The following is a 20,373-nucleotide window of genomic DNA, read 5'->3' on the forward strand; positions in this document are numbered from 1 at the left end:
TCTCAAAAGAGCCTTCACTTTCCTGCAGGTAATTATCTGGGGTGTTTTGGAACCAAACACATACTCAACGTTTCTTTACCTATAACTGGCAGGTAGCCTAAGTGCTCTGGAAATATCCTCTTTAATGAAACTGCGGGTGCTACCCCCATTTAATAGGCACCTGGCTACTTGGCTTTGCGTTGGTCCAAATGCATGGTAGCTGTCTGCAGTAATACTGTACTATTGTCAGAGTTGCTTATTGCTACACTATGCATCTGCAACACTGTGGTCAGCCTACTTCAATATCCAATAGAAGTGTATATCTTTACGTCTAAATTTTACGTTTAAAATGTATGATCAATCAATCACAGTTCTAATAGGCCTACTTACTGACTGAATTACATCTGAATAGCAAAGCTATTGACACCCCCCCCCCCCCCCCCCCAACAATGATGATGGATACTGCTAATTACATATTAGCATGTGAGAAATTACAAGTGACCTTAGATACATTTTAGATATGACAACTTTTTTCTATATTTTTTGTAAAAACTGTTTCTATATTTAAATAAACTACATTACATTTGACCGTACATTTGACTCTTGTGTTATATTCTTGTGAAATATTCAGTAAAGTATTCTGGTGAAATATTCAGTAAAGTATATAAAAGAGCTCATATTCATATACATATTCAGTCAGACAACCCGAAAGTGAAGACAACTCACCCCGAAAGTGGCCGAAAGTGAAGTAATCTCACCCCTGGTGAGTTTCTTCACGTTTGGGTAAAAAGGGTGAGTTGTCTCTTGTTACCATTGATTGAAGTAGCCTATTTCTTAAAGGTTTCATGACATTCATTTTCATTTATTTCGTTTTCCTTTTAGGTTTTATGACCTCAATTACACCCAAAAAATGAACTTTGAACATTCAGTGGGTTTTCTGTGGTCTGGTCAGACTCTGGTGTTTTCTCTGTGTGTTCTGAAGCCTTTTGAGCTGCAATAATAACAGGCAAAACAGTGAAAACAGTGACATCTGCTGGCAAATCCCTTAGACATATATGGGATTTGCAGGCTGTGGCAGTCAGCAGGAAAATCAGAGCACTTGTTTGAGCCAGAAAACCCCAGACCACAGAAAATCTACTGAGACCCCCTTTCCACCAGTTGGGAACCGGTTCAGATCAGAACCAGTTTTTAGTCCATGAGCCAGAGCTCCAAAATTGGAACATTAATTATTAATTGAGTGGGAAAAACCATACCTATAATAAATTGTTAATAGGATCAATATAAGTAAATTAATATATGATAACACTTCCACAGTAGTAGCTTTTTCATATATATATATATATATATATATATATATATATATATAATGTATTATTATTTTATTTTTTGCATATTTTCCTATGTAATGCCTAATTTGCATATTTAAAAATGTAAGATTTGCACACACAATTCAGAATTAGCGTTCCAGTTTTGGGGCTCGACTGGCTCATGGACTAAGAACCAATTAGTGAATGTTAAAAGTTCTGTTTTTATGGGCAATTGAGCTTTTTTCTTTTTTTTTCTTTTATTACAAAAACCTTTTTTATGTCACAATCCCTTTAACTATAGGCTACTTATTGATGAACATATTTTGTTGCTTAGGGCTAGTGAGCGAAAAACAAAATGGCACAGGTCTACAAAATGGTACAGGTCTATTCAAGCTTATTTTCTCAAATCAGCTTGAATAGACCTGTGCCATCAAATAGGCCTAGGCTAGCTGCTGATGTATCATTATTAATCTGATTATATTTAACCTATTTATGCATTGTGTCAAAATCTCCTGGCTAAATGGACTACTGGCAGCATTGCAAAGACATACTGTACAGTGGAGCTGTAACTTGGCAACAGAAGCAATTGTGCATGCTCAAATCATGTACTTTACAGACAGTACATTACAAGAACATTTTTCAAATATCATTTATTTGGGGGGAAGTTGCATCCCATGCCTATTTATTTTCTGCTGCAAAATACATTAAGTTTGATTCCAAATAACCTGTTTTATGTGTTCCTGTGAGGTCTGGTGTGTGTTCATGTGAACTACATGACAACTGTGTGTGTGCACTGGGCATTAAAAAGAAAATAAATATCTGTATACTTTATGTTGTCAATAGTAAATAGGCCTACCTGGGGTTGGTTTGAGTTGAGGATGTCACAAGTTTGATTCAGGGTTTGAGTGAGAGAGAGAGAGAGAGAGAGAGAGAGAGAGAGAGAGAGAGAGAGAGAGAGAGAGAGACCGGGGTGGCTAGTCAATCATCCAGATGTCCAGATCACTGCTGTCCAAGAAGCGCTGCTTGTCAGGAACAGAGATGAAGACAGGATCACACTGCTCCTCCCTCACACTGTCAGAACAGATCTATCCCACACACCTGCTATGCCAATGATGCTGAGATTGATGAAGAGGCCTGATACACTCAGACAATTCTATGTGTGGGGGCACAGTGTTAAAAAAGAGAAAAAGGATGCACACTCATAGCCGCGATGCTGTATATTTATTAGTTACCATAAATAAAATTGGAGCGAAGGCCTATTCTTGTTTAATATCGAGGATATTAGCAAGGGTATGTTAGTCTCTATAGGCTATTATAGTCCCTGGACTATGCACTTAGGCGGGCCATATCAGCCATGTTCTCTTTCTGCAGCCTGCAGGTAGAATTGTCAAGTCTCTCCACTCTGCAACACCCTGGCCTTGCAGTGACAGTTTTGACTGCTCCCAGGGTGACATTTGGAGATCTCCGCTCCATGCATCATGCCACAGATAGGACTTCATAGCATCATGGCACCACTGTGCCATGAAGAAGGCCGAAAGGCCGAAACGACAGCAGCAGCTGTTGGCTATTATAAAATATGAGCTTTAGTGCCTCTTCTTGTTTTGCATGATTCTGCTGTTTTGCAGTTTGGCTGACTGTGCGTGACTATATTTTCTTTGAACTCCTCAATGAAGCCATCTGGGGTTAGTGGGGGGAAATGGGAGCTTACAGTACAAATAATGTACAAAATAATAATTTCACTGGTAAACCTGATGATGGCATTGCCGCGAGGTATATGAAACCTACAAACCAACTTAAAGTGAAATTTAAATACTTTTCTTTTATTTGTTTTGACTGCAATATTGATTAAACGATTATATGCTTAGAAACCACTCCCCTTTTTACCAATCATGGCCAAAGATTATACAATGAATTGGACATGACCATAGGAAAGGGGCTTGCAGGCAGCAGCAGGAGCTGTGAGTGGATATACAGTGTAGAATATGACATACAGTTTGGGGTTGACTGTTTTATAGGCCCCAGAATATTTCTTTTATGGTTTGCTGGCCATTGTCATGTTTCTGCAACAAATACAAACTGATTTATGGCACTCCTCAAATTTGGAAAAGATTGGATGTCATTTTGCCTTTTTTCTTTTAAATGGGCCCCTCCAGCAAAGTTTGATACAGATCAGTCCAACAGTACGTGTTTGAGATTAGACACATGGACAGAGGCAAAATTATAGTCTTCACCTCCTGGCCTGTTGGCTATTAATTAAGTAAATAAAAAAAATGTTAAACACAGCTGTGCAGCTATAATTATCAGATAGGCTATTCATGCATTTTTGGTATTTGTGGTGCACCTCTAGTGACAGAATATCCCAGGACAATGCAGCAAAGCTAGGCCATAGTAACTGCGTGCACCAGTTTGCTTACAATAGTTTAAGGCAATTTATAAGTGTAAAAGTGTATAACTTAACATATACAGTATATGTTTAAAGTCATATTAAAAAGCCATCAGAACTATTTTTCCCCCCAGCTCGGTCCAGATAATGCTTAAAATTGGTAGTAGCGAAAATCAGATGACAACATTCTAATGGTGGAAAAACTAGATGAAAATGGGTGTGGCCTATTGAGATAGATGTGGAACAAATCAATCCACAGTATAAGACCTACAAAAGTTTTAGCCAAAATGTATATATGTAGCCACCATAAAGCCAAGTGATATGGATTTTGTAACCCAAGTAGTGACAGAGACTTTGGACCTATCTGCTAAGTTTGGCAATTTTGGTCTTGCGGTTCCTGAGATCCAAATAATTGTAGGGATGGAAAAATATGACAGTTTGGTGCTTAAGGACCAGTAAAAAATAACAAATTGTACAACATCCAACCCAATCTAGGAACCCATCGGCAAAAAAGGAAAAAACAGCACCTTGCCTTTTGCCTCTGGGGGTGCCGCCCAATAGACTGTATAGATAACTTGATGTTGCCCTCAGCCCTCCTTTTCCGGTGTGGCACCTATGTTTGTATTCCCACTAACAACAATGTATATACACGTTCTGAATGCCCCTGACTAGAGATTCAGTAGCGCAGCTCAGAATCTGTTCTTGAGAGATGGCAGAGATTGCCTGGAACTTCTCGTCTTTGCATTGACTTTGTATGTAATCGCGCCGCTCTAACCATCCAAGTCTGAACACACCTTTTGACATGAGGGGCAAAAGCAGCTTCAGGTGGCTGAGCCACAAAGTTAATGTGATTCTGGCCTTGGCTTCACCCGATCTCTGGTGCTGCCTGCACCACCTGTGTGGATAGAGCTAGGTTGCACTCTACTGCGAGATGTTTTGCTGCCTTTTCGTTTAGGCCTGCGTCGGCCACTGGTCATGGACACGACAGGGGAGAGAACAGCGAAGGGAGGTTTACCAAACTGTGAGCACAGGACATTTCTCTCCTCCTTTTGACGAGCTTGCAGGGTCTGAATCTCTACCATGTGTTTCTCTCGGAGGCGGCTGACTTCTCTTTGGAAAGCCTCATCCTCGGGACCTGAGTTGTCGCCGTCTTCATCACTGCTGATGTAAGAAGGACAAGGGTTGCAGGGATCTGAGGGAGCTGAAGAGGGACCATTCTGCACACTGGAGTTCTGGGAGGGACTAGAGACCACTGCTGTGGCCTGAGCCTCCATTACTGACAAATGGCCCACTTTGGATTTGGGCTTGGTGCTGGCATTAGCACTCATGGACACCTGGAACCGTCCATTGGTGGTAGGCTGATTGAGACGAGTATCAGAAACTGCCTGCACTCTTTTGGACAAAGGGCTTGACCGGTGGAGGGTGTTCTCTGGACTGGAGAGAGGTGACGATGAAGAGGAGGATGTGACAGATAAAGAGGATACTGCATTTGATGGATCTGGTATACTGCTGGCACCATCAGGAGCAACAACGACCTGGAAGCGTCCCAACCTGCTGACGCCTGCTGCGGGAGTGGGAACTTGTTTGCATCCCTGAACATTTTCTGGGTTCAGAGCACTACTCGACTGGGCATCTAAATTACTCAGTGGCTGAACCTGAGCTGGTCCAGGGTATGGAGGTATAAGCTCTGAGGGACTACAAACCTGATCGAAACCAGCTGAAGTCAGATTTACTGCAAGATGTCCCACTTTAAGGTTGGTCTCAGTGCTGCCACTCGTGGACACCTGGAAGCGCCCAGTAGTGGTAGGCCGAGTGGGAGGCGTAGGGGAAATGGGGGGGACTACGTCTATAGTGTCACCGCCCTGGACTTCTTTGGACAGAGGAGCTGACGGATGGAGGGTGTCCTCTGGACTGGAGAGAGAAGACCACAAAGATGAGGTTAAAGATGTCCTGCATGGGTCTGGGATACTGGCGCTGGCATCATCAGTAGCAACAGATACTTGGAAGCATCCCATCCCACTGAAGCCTGCTGCAGGAGGATGAACTTGATTGCATCCCTGGACAGTTTCTGGGTTCAGAGCTCTCACCTGGGCATCCAAATTATCCACTGGTTGCTGGAACTTAACAGGGAATGGAGCTATATTCTCTGAGGGAGGAGTACTGACATGATTAAAACCGGACGACGTCAACATTACAGAGAAACGTCCCACTTTGAAGTTGGGCTCAATGCTGCCTTTGGCGCTCACCTGGAAGCTCCCAATGGTGGTACGCTGAGTGGGTGGAGTGGTGGAATCACGGCAACCTCCATCTGTAGTGTCACCACCCCACACTCCATTGGACACAGGGGTTGACTGATGGAGGGTGTTTTCCAGACTAGAGGGCGAGGACAATGAAGAGGAGGCTGAAGATGTGACAGATGATGAGACTACATTGCATGGGTCTGGGGTGCTGCTTCTGGGACTATTGGTAACAAGAGGAACTTGATTGCATCCCTGAACATTTTCTGGGTTCAGAGTGCTACTCAATTCAGCATCCAAATTAACAAGTGGTTGCTGGGACTGAGCTGGTTCAGGGAATGAAGGTATTAGCTCAAAGGGAATACTAACAGCTGAAGTTGATGTTACTGAGAAACGGCCCACTTTGAAGTTGGGCTCTGTGTTGCCGTTAGCACTCGTGGATCCCGGGAAGCCTCTAGTGGTGGGAGAAGTGGAGACTCTGTCTATAGTCTCGCTTCCCTGGACTCCTTTGGACAAAGAGGTTGACCAATGGAGTGTGTCCTCTGGACTAGATAGAGAAGAGGAAGAGTAGATTGAAAATGATCTGGATGCGTCTGGGATACTGCTGTTGGCATCATCACTAGCAACAGAGACTTGGAAGCGCCCCAGCCTGCTGAAGCCTGTTGCAGGAGGAGGAATTTCATTGCCTACCTGAACAGTTTCTGGGCTCAGGCCTCTCCCTAATTGGGCATTCAAATTACCCAGATTGGTTGGAGGTATCAGGGCTGCTTCAGGTGGAGGGGAAGTAGTCAAGCAACCTTCCACACAGGGCGGTACTAATACAGACGTTCCTGCTGGCTGCTGCACTGCTGCTGCTTGGTCACTACTCACAGGGGTCTGTTGTTGCTGAGCTCCAGGCTGTGTCTGTGTTAGAGGAGTGGAGCTGCCCTCTGGCGGATGTGTTGGGGTAGCACTTTGTGCTTTAAAAAGGGATTGGAGCTTCTTATCCAGAGCATGAAAGGGATCCTTACTCTGGGGTTCAACACCCTCTGGCTCCACTGGTTGGGCTTGGGACAGGGGCTGGACCTGGTTCTGGTTCTGGTTGGTAGAAAGTGGTGGTTGGGAAGGCTGAGTGGCGGGGATGGAAGTTGGAACAGACTGATAAGAGGTGGTGTATTGGGCAACAGCACTGGTGGCAGGCTGTTGCTCTGAAACAGACACAGTCTCACTTGTACTGGCTGTAGCAGCAGAGGAAATAGAAACAGCAGCACTGCTCAGCAGAGGCCCAGACACAGGAAGCATAGAGGCCTGTAATTGCTGTGGGATATGGGACAAAGCTGAAGGGGAGATTGTGGAAGAGAGCGGAGGGATGGTGGCAGATGGTTCTGGGGGGGAGGGGACCATTTGGTGACAAGGCTGCAACTGTGGACTCAGATCACCAGTGGCGGGTGCAGACGATGGGGACAATGTAGGGATAAGCCTGCCAGCTGCTGGGGAGAGAGAGGAGCTTGGCATGGAGGTGACAGACACAATGGGCATGAAGGTAGTGGTGGCAGGAGATGTGACCTGCCGAGAAGTCATGGCATGGTTAGAATTTGGGTCAAGTCCAGCCTGAGAGGACAGAACACTCATATCTGGCTCAGTGAGTGGTGGGGTGACAGTGGCGCATTTCTCTCCATGGGTCTGTTTCATCTCACTGAAGACTTGCTGCACAGTGTTAGAAGGGGCAGACAGGGAGAGACCCACACTCACTGGGCAAGCTGGGACATCTACAAATGAAGTATTAGCAGAAGTAGGGGGACCGTTTCGGAGGCGTGAGTCTGGAACAGGGCTGACTATGAACCGGCGTCCGGCTGAGTGAAACACCTGGGCTGGAATGCTGGGTGCAATGCCTGTAGGGGTTGCCTCTGGTTGCTGCTGATCACTCATCTGAGTGAAGCCTCCTTTCATGCTCTCTCTTATCTCATCAGCCATTTCTATGACCTTGCGGACCTCCTCAATGAAGTAATTCCTCTCACTCTCCAGGAGGAAATCATTCTCAACCATGACCTGTGCAATTTCCACTGGATTATCACCATCGAGATCAAATTTGAAGGTCACCATCTTCATGTTGTGTGTTTCCAACTGGCACTCTGCAACTCTGTCTCCCTTAGAAATATTGAGAACATTGAGCTTAGCCTTGGCAGTCTTGTCATGTCGAGAGCGGCTGCGTACGGACCGCCGTTGTTGGCCCTCATGGCGGCATCCTGATGCAGAATTCCCCTCATAGCCATCACTGAGACCTGAGGCATCTGACAGGCAACTTCCAGAGGCTGTATCTGACAGGCAACTTTCCCCAGGTGGTATTGATACAGATGTTCCTGCTGGTTGCTCCACTGGGGCCTGTTGATACTGAGCTACAGGCTGCGTCTGTGTTAGAGGAGTGGCACTCTGCATAGAACTGCTGCCCTCAGTCAGAAGCCCTGGCCTGGCATCACAGTGGGGAGGGTGAGTGGCAGTTAAGGCTGCGGTGGGGCCAATGGTACTCTGTTCCCCTGAGCTGAGATTGATTGGAGGTACTGTGGCTGCTCCAGGTGGAGAGGAAATAGTCCCAGCAGAGGGAGCGGGTATGTCAGCATTTTGAGAGGATTCCGCTGAGGAGGCAGAACTCTGGTCCTTAAAAAGCGATTGGAGCTTCTTATCCAGAATGTGAATGTTATCTATACCAGGGTCCTTATACTCAGCCTCCTCTGGCTCTTCTGGCTGGGTAGATTGGAGTTGGTTCTGACTGGTAGACGGAGGTGGTTGGGCAGGAACAAGCTGAGCGGCAGGGATGGAATTGTGAACAGGTTGACACTGGGGGGTGGTGAGCTGTGCAACAGCAATGGTGACAGGCTGCTGCTTTGAAGCAGACAAAGTCCTAGTGGTACTACTGGCTATAGCAGGGGCTACATGAGAAATGGTGACAGCAGTGCCATTCAGAGGCCCAGACACAGGAGAGATAGAGGCCAGTGAATGCTGGGGGATTTGGCAGACAGCTATAGGGGAGATGGTGGAAGTGGGAGGGATGGTGGCAGGTGGTGCAGGCTGGGAGTTGACCGTCTGGTGACAACACTGCAATGGTGAGCTGTGATCACTGGCGGAAAGCATGGATGCTGAGGACAGCTGTTGCTGTATCTGCTCTGTTTGTGTATGAGTGTAAGATGCCTGGGAATGAAGCTGCTGATTGGCCAGAGAGATGTATGACATCATGGTCTGAGCAGTCTGGGGCTCTGGGAGAATATAGGAAATCGGGGGTCTGTCTATCATTTGACTGGCTCCACTCACAGTATGTGATTGCTGCTGCTGTTCACCAAACTTAGACTCCGCCAACTCTGGTGGCTGGATGGGGTCCACGCTTTGGCCCTGTCCTGCAGCTGAAGTTTGGACAGGCACTGTGGGCTGGGGGTCATAGGTTTGATGGACCAGTTGATGAGTGTTAGAGATGGGTGTCTGAATGCTCAGCTGGGATGTGGGTTGAGGAACCATCTGCTGAGTATGTGGCTGGCTCAGCTGAGGTGGAACATAGGATTCTGGCGGCTGCACAATCTGTGAGGCTTCGGTGCTGGGTGAAGGGCCTGGCTGTTGTAATGGTGGAAACTGACCTTGCTGTTCTTTGATTCTCCTGTTCTGCCTCTGTGCTCTCTTACGACAGATGAGGGCCACCCTGTCCCTTATGGCCTTGGTTATAGTCTTATGGTCACCTTCACACACATAGCCACCCTCCACCATTTCCTGTGCCACATCCTCCGGCAAGTGCTTGCTTAGGTCAAAGGAGAATTCGATAGCCTCACTGACATTGTAATTACCCTTCAGCTTCTCAGAATCCTGAATCCTGAGCCGCAGCGTGATGGCCTCCATCTCTCCATCATCCTCCTCTGCCAGCTCCACACGCAACCCTGTCTCCTCCTGGAAGAAGGCATGGTTCAGGAGGTCCTTGATTGAGTACCTTTCATTTTTGTTTTGGCAAATGCATCCCTCAATGATCTCCTTCAACTCAGGAAAGGCCACCTTGTCAAAGCTGCATGGCTTCACCCCACTGGTGACTTTGCGGTAGATCTGTGCAGCATTCTGACACTCTTGGTAAGGAAACTCAGAGGTGGCCATCTCCAGCAAGCACATTCCAAAGGCATACACATCCACTGACTCGTCATACTTCTCTTCATACATTTCAGGTGCCATGAACTCAGGGGTGCCTATGACACTCTTGGCGAACGATGCACGCTTGAGTGTGGCCAATCCAAGGTCACCTATCTTGACAGACCCTGAGGGACCTGTAATGAAGATGTTGTCACACTTGAGATCCCTGTGGATGATAGGAGGAACCCGAGTGTGCAGGAAGTGTAGCCCCTTGAGGATCTGTAGACACCATTTCCGCAGTGGTTTAATCTTCATCACCTTGAACCCTCTCAGATATGTTTTGAGTGTGCCAGAAGTCATGAGTTCAGTGACCAGCACAATGCACTTCTTGCCTTTAGTGGGGTCCTCCCAAGAGTCACAGAAACGGACAATGTTTGGATGCTGCAGTCCCTTCAACATTTCTGCCTCCTCTTTGAACCGTTGTCTGTCTGGCTTGGACAGCTTATGATCATGCATCTCACACCACGCAACCTCTAAGTAACCCTGAGTATCCACTCCCCTATAGACAGTCTTGAATGAACCGCGACCAATTTCTATGTCAAACTTCAGGAAGCGCCCATCTGGCGATGTTCCCACCGCTTTGGTCTTGGCCTCTTCCTTAACTTTTTTCTGATATTCTTTGGCCTCTGCCTCTACCTGTGCACTGGCAGAGTCCTTCTCTTGGTCCTCCCCCTCACGCTGTACTGTCACCTCATCTGTGCTCCCCTCTGATCTGGACTGACCCAGCACTTCTGCAGCTAGACTAGGTGCTGAGTGTACCTCCACATCTCCGTCACAGATGTCTTGCCCTACAATGGCCTGCTGTTCATTGGTGACGGTGTCCACTATAACTACTTCTTGTCTGTTTCCTTGATCACTGATGCCCCTTGCAGAGTCCTCTGTCAGGGGCACACAGAGTTCAATCTGAGGTATGCGAGCTGTGGCAGCAGCCTGCACCCTTCCGGGAGCATCTTCGTGGAAACGCTGCGGCACGAGAACAGGTATGTTGCTGGGTAAAGGAAGGTCCAAAGCCGTAGCAGTAGAGTCGCTGATGACGTTGCGGCGTAAGAAGCGGTGTTCTGGGTTAGACCGGTTCCTAGGTCCTCTCTTTCTAGGTTGTCCACGCTCCATGGTGTGGTGGCTACTCTCTTGACTCTTAATTTCTTGACTCGTTCGTCTCACTTTCTCTTTTCTCTCCCTCTCGTCTGTCTCACTCATGTCTCGTCCGTCGGTCTATCTCTGTCTGTCCCTTATCTATTTCAGTCTGTTGCTTCCTATTTCTATCTCTATCCCTACAGCACAATAAAAAAACCTTAAATAATGGGCTGACTGAGATCTGGTTGACGCCACACACAAACCGCTGCCTAACAGCACCGATTTGTCGCAGTGGTGTTCGGTAAGAACCGAGATGTCTAGATCCCTGATCCCTGCAGAGATATCTCAGTTGTAAGGCACAAATATCTTGATGTTGACAACTATATCCATATATGGAGCTCAATCAACCTGGTCCAAATATGGAATTTGTGATGTCAGACTTCCATAATTATGTTAATTAGATATGTCAGATATATGGAGTACCAATATTAGTGCTTAACTATTTCAACCTAATCAAATATCCATATGACTTGAAAGCCTTTATAACAGCCACCCCCAGATTTGTACAATATCGAGAAGACATGAACAGGATATTGGCCATTCGGGCTACACCATCAAAAGCGTACCCAGTCAATGGGTTGGAGTTGGCCACCACAGGTTCAGTTTGAGGTAATACCCTCTAGTCTCTGACCTGGCTTCGCAGGCTATTGATTTCTTGACAATCAATCATTTTAGGGGGACTATGTACCCTCGAAGGAGTGTGATTGGCACCCATGCTGCCCCGATGAGAGATCACCCTGGTTCTCCTGCCTCTATAGCACTGATGGAGATAGGTGTCCCAGTACAATTTACAATTTAGGCATTTAGCAGACGCTCTTAATCCAGAGCGACTTACATTTAAGCAAGAACAAAAGCATGGGAATACATCACATAAAAGCATTTATCATGAAACATGCGTAAGCTAAGAAGGTAACAGTGGAATATCTATATGATGAAACTATACATACACTATACATAATAAACTATACATATTCACTACTATGCTATACATATGTACTATGGCGTGCTATGACTATATACAATACAATTATAGTGCTGTCTACATAACATGCTATAAGTCTGTGTCAAATGCTATCTAAGCCAACAGAAATGCTATCTAAGGGGTTAGGGTAAGTGCTATGGGCCATGATGGAGTCTGAAAAGGTGGGTTTTCAGGCTACGGCGGAAGATTGGGAGTGATGCTGCAGTTCTGACTGCAATGGGAAGTGCATTCCACAGTTTTGGAGCCAGAAGGGAGAAGAGTTTGGGACGTGTGGAGCGTTGTCCCCGCGTTTTTAGTGAGGGTACTTCCAGTTTCCCTGCGTTGGCTGATCTGAGTGTGCGGGAGGGTTTGTAGGGTTCAATCATACTTGTAAGATATGGGGGAGCCATACCTTTGGTTGCTTTGAATGCCAGCATCAGAGTTTTGTATTCTGTGCGGGCAGCGACCGGGAGCCAGTGGAGGGAGCGGAGCAGGGGGGAGACATGTGAAAATTTTGGCTGGTTGAAGACCAAGCGAGCTGCTGCATTTTGGATCAGCTGGAGAGGCTTAAGTGCACATGCTGGTAGGCCAGTAAGGAGGGAGTTACAATAGTCGAGTTTTGACAAGACTGTTGTCTGGATTAGGAGCTGGGCTGATTCCTGGGTGAGGAACGGTCTAATTCGTCGTATGTTATAGAGTGTGAACCTACATGATCGAGTGACAGCTGTGATGTGAGCTTTGAACGAGAGCTGACTGTCCAGGACAACACCAAGATTCCTGGCTGTTGGGACAGACGTTACCAGGGCGTTGTCTACGGAAATAGTTAGCTCCCGCATAGGGCAGGACTTAGCTGGGAAGAAGAGAAGCTCAGTCTTGTCTGGGTTCAGCTTGAGGTGGTTGGAGGACATCCACTGTGAGATGTCAGCCAGGCAAGCAGTGATGCGCTCTTCCACCTGAGTGGCAGAGGGGGGGAAGGATAGGAACAGTTGTGTGTCATCGGCGTAGCAGTGATAGGATATATTGTGAGCAGAGATGATAGTGCCAAGGGATTTAGTGTACAGTGAGAAAAGGAGGGGACCAAGTACAGATCCCTGTGGGACCCCAGTTTGGAGGGTTCGGGGGGATGATAACAGACCTTTCCAGGAAACCTGGTAGGTCCGATCGGTGAGGTAGGAGGAGAACCACTTTAGTGCCGTTCCACCGATGCCTAGCTCCGCTAGGGTGTCTAGGAGCAGCTGGTGGTTCACTGTGTCAAATGCTGCTGATAGGTCTAGGAGAATCAGTACTGCAGAGTGGGAAGCAGCTTGGGCAGCATGTAGTGCTTCTGTGACTGCCAGCAGGGCAGTTTCTGTGGAGTGGGCCTTCTTGAATCCGGACTGGTTGGGATCCAGCAGGTTGTTCTGTGAGAGATGGAGAGAGAGCTGGTTGGAGACGACACGTTCAATGGTTTTAGAAATAAATGAAAGGAGTGATACCGGTCTGTAGTTCTTGACATCTGAGGGGTCAAGGGTTGGTTTTTTGAGGAGTGGTGTTACTCTGGCTGACTTGAGGGCAGATGGGACGCAGCCTGAGGTTACTGAGGTGTTGATGATGGAGGTGATGAAGGGGAGCAGATCAGGTGCGATAGTCTGGAAGATTGGAGACGGGACAGGGTCAAGAGGACAAGTGGTAGGTCTAGAGGATGTTACTAGTTGTAGAACCTCGTCTGGGGAAAGAGGAGAGAAGGAGGACATGCATGGTATGTTGGGGTTGGTGTTGGTTGAGTCAGATGCCACTTTATGTGGGAGGGGAGGAAAGGAGCTGCTGATATCATCAACCTTCTTCTCGAAGTAGTTGACAAAAACATCAGCAGTGAGGGATGAAGGTTGAGTGGGGGGATGGGGTTTAAGGAGGGAGGTGAAAGTGGAGAAGAGCTTCCTTGGGTTAGAAGTACAGGATTGGATTTTGGTGTGGTAGAAAGAGGTTTTAGCAGTGGTTAGTGAGTGGGCAAAGGCAGAGAGGAGTGAGTGAAAGTGTGAGAGGTCATCTGGTAGCTTCGACTTGTGCCACTTTCTTTCGGCTGCCCTTAGAGGTGTTCGTTCGGATCTGAGAGTTTCAGATAGCCAGGGAGCCGGTGGACATGAGCGAGCTGGCCTGGATGAGAGCGGGCAGTGTTGGTCGAATGCAGATGAGATAGAGGAGAGGAAGGATGAGGTTGCAGTGTCAGGTGAGAGGGAGAGGAATGACTCCGGGGAGGGTAGAGAGGAGAGAATAGAGGATGAGAGGGAGGAGGGGTTTAGGGATTTGAGATTGCGTCGGGAGGTGACGTTCGGGGGGTTAGTATGTTTAGGCGGGAGGGTGGAGAGAGAGAGGGAGAAGGTTATGAAGTGGTGGTCAGACCTAATTAAGGGGGTAACAGAGAGTGTGGAGGGAGAGCAGGCTCTGGAGAACACACGGTCCAAAACATTACCAGCCTTGTGAGTGGGAGGGGAGGGAGATAGGGAGAGGTCAAATGAGGCCAGAAGGGATGTAACGGGAAGATACTTCTCTGCGGTAGGAAGGTTGAAGTCACCCAGTAGAATCAGAGGGGTGCCATCTTCCGGAAACGAGCTGATCAGAGAGTCTAGTTCTTCCAGGAAGTTCCCGAGAGTTCCAGGAGGGCGATATAGCACAATGAGGATGAGGGGGACTGGCTGTGATATTGAGATAGCATGAAATTCACATGTGGACAGAGAAAGGTGAGAGAGATTTAAGACACGGAAATTCCATTTGGGGGATGTTAGTAGCCCTGTACCCCCCCCTGTACCTGTTTGGCGAGGGGTGTGGTACTTCTTGGTACTTCTAAGATGTACGCAAGACTAGGCTGTACTAAAATCTGTTAAATTAATTTAAAGAAAATCACATCCGTGTGAAGTGAGGGGCACTCTTATCATCGTACATCATCCAATAAAAAAATGAATATACTTCCTCGTGAATTAATTTGTCAACTTAAATTATTATCTTTTAACCATGATGATACAATGTTAAAAACAAATAGTTTGTATGTGTGTGTATGTATATATATATATATATATATATATATATATATGCCCGGGTTGAATTAAAACAGTTGCACTGTGTTTAGAAAAGTCGATTTTCTCATCCACATGACGTAAATTATCCTTTGTGTGACAAATGTGACATGTGTTGTGATGAAAAGCTGTATATAGGAGGGGCTAGAACCCCTCAAAAATAGTTAAAACGAAAGAAACCAGCAAATTTAAAAAATAAATAAAAATACTGTTCACCTTTTACTTTCTCTAACAACCTAAAACATGAACCTTGGTTGAAAAAAAAGTTGTCCTTTAACATTTCTATAGTAATCTATATAGTAGATAGTAATCTATCTATAGTATCTACACAGGTGTAAGAAGAATACAGGTGTAATTATTGTGTATATGTCCAAAGATGAAGATACAATAAAGGAAGCAGAAAATGAAAACAGCTACGTTGAACAGTAAGCGGTATTGTGCAGATCTTTAAATGAGACTTAATCGGAGATCTCCCCACGATACCTATTGGGGACTTATAAATGCAATGTAGGCCTGGCTATGGGCTAGAACAACGTTGAGAACTGGCACCAACTAACATATGAAGGACAGTTCAAAAGATGGAAGCGTACAGTTGCATGAGTACGGTTTGGTCCAGCAAGTCGTGCGGGAAGTACTGGGAGCTGATGGTAGATGTGGCGCTCCACCTCAGCAATCCATCTCCCAGGGGTCAAGCGTATTGTAACGGGGATAGACTCCCACGTGTTACTGGCTGATACAGACAATAAGCCACTCCCGACCTACTTCTTCTTGTCACATTACTTTATTTAATCATCCTTTCACTCCCCCAATCAATAAAATAGCCCTCATTCTAAGCAGGTCCTTTTCTCAGTAAAGTATTTCATGTTATTGCAAGTAATGACAGATGGATATCATGGGATCATCAACCACTGACCTTTTCATTGCATGGTTTGAAAACAGCAGTGTTCCTGGAGGAGTTCAAAACAAGTAACTACTAGGCAATGATTTCTGGAAAATCATCAGTCCCCTATCTGGGATAATCTGAGTCCCAAAACCTCTGTTACTTAAGGTGGTGATACACAAGGGAAATGTTTCCAATTTCCAATTACATGTACTGTACATCTCTAAACACAAAATGTTCGAACAAATTAGTTGCCCATTGTAGGAGTACACATCTGCATTGCCTTCAAAACTCCATGAACACAGATCTATTGTTGTAATGGATGTTTACCAATTACCCCATTTTGATATGTGCTCAACTTTACTCTTCGTTGACTGAAACACATCCTGTAGGCAATTATGTATAGATTGAACTAGTATTTATGTTTCGCTTGGACGCATTACATCATTTACAGTATTCCACAGTTGATCATCATCTAACCAAAGTAGTAATCCACAAGAGAGAAAAAAAAACACCGACTACAAAGGCTAAACTGACACATGGCTGTCAAATCACTAGAAGTATTTCAGAAATGTAAACCCCATTATCGTGTGTGCATACAGCAACACTGCATCAACCTCCCAAAATAACAAACTTAATAAAAACACTAGTACATGTAGAGTATCAATACATACTAAAGGCGCAGGAGCAAATGATAAGCTCCATCCAAAAATAACATTCGTTTATGCATGCTCAATCTACACCACTGATATATCATGGCAGTTTTGATCAAGTCATGAACCCTCCAAATTCAGGCAGTTCATTGCTTGGCAAACCACTCAGTAGCACAATCATAAATCAATGACAAGGCTGTCTCTCCCCATAGCATCTTTACAGGTGCTTCTCAATCCTAGAAACGAAACAGTGGCCATTCCAATAATGATCTGGGTTAAAAAATATATTTTATTAATAAATAAATGTCCCATTCAATTCGGATTCAAATGGAAACTGCATGATAGCAAACGTGCGACATCTATGTCACATAATGTATCCATTTACCACATTAGCTGGCCTACCTCTCTGCCCATCAGTCTGCCTGTGATTAGCACATAACTGAAAGGGCTCCGTTCTGAGCATCTCTGGGCCACATACATTTTGAAGAGAAAAATAAATATTTCACAAAATACAAATTCAAACTTGGGTTATTGCTTCTAGCAGATTACCTCGTCAAGAAGGACCATTCCTGGGTCAAACAGCATTAGAAAAAGCATTTCACGGTTTGTTTTAGCCTACTCAGTCGCCAAATGGTTGAAGGTTCACCACACGAGACCACATTATGAATGCCAGGCTTAGGACGACTTCACCACTTTTCAACCTATCTTCGTATTCTGAACTGCCCATAGTCCTCCTATGAGACAGACAGAGTAGAAAAAATTGTGCTATTTTATCATGAGCATTAGTGCGGACCAATTATATGGAGATTATAAAGTGGATAAGGTTGTAAAGTGGTGAAGTTGTCCTTTAAACACAGTCACAATTTCGTATCATTTTTGACAAGTTACTTTAACTGTAGTGATTTGTTGTGGTAAATTCCTCCAATCTGGCACTCTGACCCCCTTTCCACCAGTTGGTTCCCAATTGGAACCGAACCGGTTCAGTTCTTTTTGGTTCTTAGTCAATGAGCCAGAGCTCCAAAATTGGTGGGAAAAACTAGACCTATATTAAATTATTTATAGGATCAATACAAGTAAATTAATACATTATAACACTTCCACAGTAGTAGCTTTTTCATATTTTCGATTATTTTGCATATTTTCCTACATAATGCCTCATTTGCATATTTAAATATATATATATCATTGTCATCGTGTAAGTACTCAATTGGAGAAGTTCTAATATAATAATCTAATATAGGTATGGTTTTGCCCACTCAATTCATAATTAACGTTACAATTTTGGAGCTCTGGCTCATGGACTAAGAACCAAAAAGAACTGAACCGGTTCCATTTAGCCCAAAAGTGAATACCAACCACTCAAACTGGACCTAAAATGCACCCGGTTAAACACACCCAACTGGTGATATGGCAAGGACTGTGGCTTTTTGCATACATAGCAACAAGTATGTAATGTGTGTGTGTGTGTGTGTGTGTGTGTGTGTGTGTGTGTGTGTGTGTGTGTGTGTGTGTGTGTGTGTGTATGTGTACGCACGCACGCACAAGTGTTTGCAGTAACAGCCCATCCGGTCTTCTTAGTCCCTTGCACAATGAAGTGATTGTGTGTGTGGCTGTGTGCGCGCGCGTGTGTGTGTGTGTTTGTGTGTGCGTGTAAGTGCAGATGGATACATGTAACAGTGCCTCCTGTTTCTTCAACGAGTCCCACCGTTTCCGCAGAAGAACATATTGCTTCTTTCAGTGCCCTGAAGGCACCAGACTATCAACTAAGTTGACAGTCAATCACTTGTTAGCCTTTCTCTTGGTAAGAGACACAAAGCAAACTTGTCCCGATTATGTTCAGATTCTACCTGTATCCTGAAAGAGATGCCAGGCGAGAAAAATACATGACCTTTGTGCAAAAAAAACAACAAAAAACAGCCCTTTTTAAAATGGTAGAGTCTGTTTCTACTTTTTTGCTCTGGATTTTTTGTCTTTCTCCTCCGTTTGTGCAAGCATGCTTCAGTTCCACATTGTGACTGACTAGAAATACAGAGTCATAAGAAGGAGGGAGGGACGGAGAGTAGTTGACTTGAGGGTGAACTGGAAAAAAGTAGAATGGGTTTGTAGGTATCGCAGTCCAGAGTGTAGTTACTCTGCTTCCATTTTCTATCTGGAGATCAGGGAACTAGACTGCGACTGGCTGGAGGAGGTGGCGCTGAGTTGAGAGAAACCGCTGTGGCTCGACTCCAGGCTGGTCATTGAGCCCCTGAGGACAGATGGAGATAATGGGGGGAGAAAAGGAACAACCAGAAAGAGTGCCATTAGTTTGCATGTTACCCTTTAGCTAAGACTTTAGCTACCAAGTCTGCCAGTGAACCAATAGGCTCTATGCACACAGAAGAACTCTTCCTACTTCCGGGCCCCTTCCCTACTATCGATGTTACCAATGATATTAATTAAGGTTCTGTTCCATTTAGCGTACAGTGTTTCTCAAACCTTTTAATTTCAAGGACCCCCATATAACTCTCAGAGTTACACACCCGTACGGGGCCATTTGTAACCCACTCAAGGACACTTTGAGACCCACTGGTGTAGGAGAGTGTTTCCAGTGAGCCAACATGCCCAACAGCAGCACCCTGACTCCGTTTGACAAGAATGGAACAGAGCCTTCATTAGAATCATCGGTAATACCTGTGAAGGAAGTAGGGAAGGGGCCCAAGTTCTTTCTAGCCCGTGCTCTATCCAACCCAGTGATCATGGTGTAGACTGAGAACCATGCAGCCAAATTGAAATAGAAGAGAACAGTTTCACTCTGTTAGACAGTCAAGGTTCAGGCTCTAATAGAATATGGATACCAAGCCAAACACCAGCATTGGGCAAGACTGGATGCCAAAATGCATGTTTGCTTTTATGTTCCAGAGTGGTTTTACTAAAATACTTGTGTGCAAAGAAGATGCTCATTGGAGTCAAGAGTAGTGTGTGTTTTTGAGAAAGGAAGTTGAGGCATAACTTATATGGCGGCAAAAGTTAGGGATTGTTTTTATTGTTATATACAATTAAAGCGTAACCTACTTCCCTTGTCAAAAGCTACAATTGAGCCATTTGTTATATAATGAGGTAAATAAAAATCACATTCAGTTGATTAAAGGGTGACTTCCCAGAACGGAATCTTATTCTATATTGAGGAGGACATGAAAATCTGATAAAAAAAATCTGATGCATAGATTAGGACTCAGGTTAAAAAAAGTAGAGGTCATCTGATATAGTATAGTATTTTTCAAGACCGATACAGATTCCAAAAAAATTTTTAACAGGAAGACCGATATCAACCCATTTCTCTCTAAAGAAAAACGTTATCCATAATTAATATAGCAAACTCCATACCCTAAAAGGCATCTGGTTTCAGTGCCTTTCATTATAGGCAGGCAAGTTTATTGTTTATCCTGTATTTTAACCACAAAAACCCTAATGTCCCTATTCTGGGGTGAATATTTGGTGAAAATAGCAGATCTATAAAAGGTCACAACACACGTAGATGTGCTATTTTCGGAATAAAATATTTTGTGTAGAGGGAAAAAAAAGGAGTGGACCATAATAGGCTCTGATGCAGCCTATTATGATGCCCAGGAATCGAAGTCTTGGGTCGATTCCTGCAGCCCGACAGACCTTTGCT

At 45.1% G+C, this 20,373-nt stretch overlaps 1 protein-coding gene across 2 annotated transcripts in view; it reads right to left on the reverse strand.

Annotated features, from left to right (window-relative positions):
• Positions 1–15,947: 15,947 nt before the first annotated feature.
• Positions 15,948–20,373, reverse strand: part of LOC310858161 (SEC14-like protein 1) — a 41,818-nt gene continuing 37,392 nt past the window's right edge. For both annotated transcript variants that reach the window (XM_083764256.1, XM_083764255.1), the window contains one exon: positions 15,948–18,966. In XM_083764256.1, the coding sequence (XP_083620382.1) occupies positions 18,867–18,966 (100 nt within the window). In that variant the 3' untranslated portion in view covers positions 15,948–18,866. The remainder of the gene's footprint in view (positions 18,967–20,373) is intronic.

The sequence above is a fragment of the Protomyctophum parallelum genome (assembly GCF_964188405.1).
Source record: "Protomyctophum parallelum genome assembly, chromosome: 5".
NCBI lineage: Eukaryota > Metazoa > Chordata > Actinopteri > Myctophiformes > Myctophidae > Protomyctophum > Protomyctophum parallelum.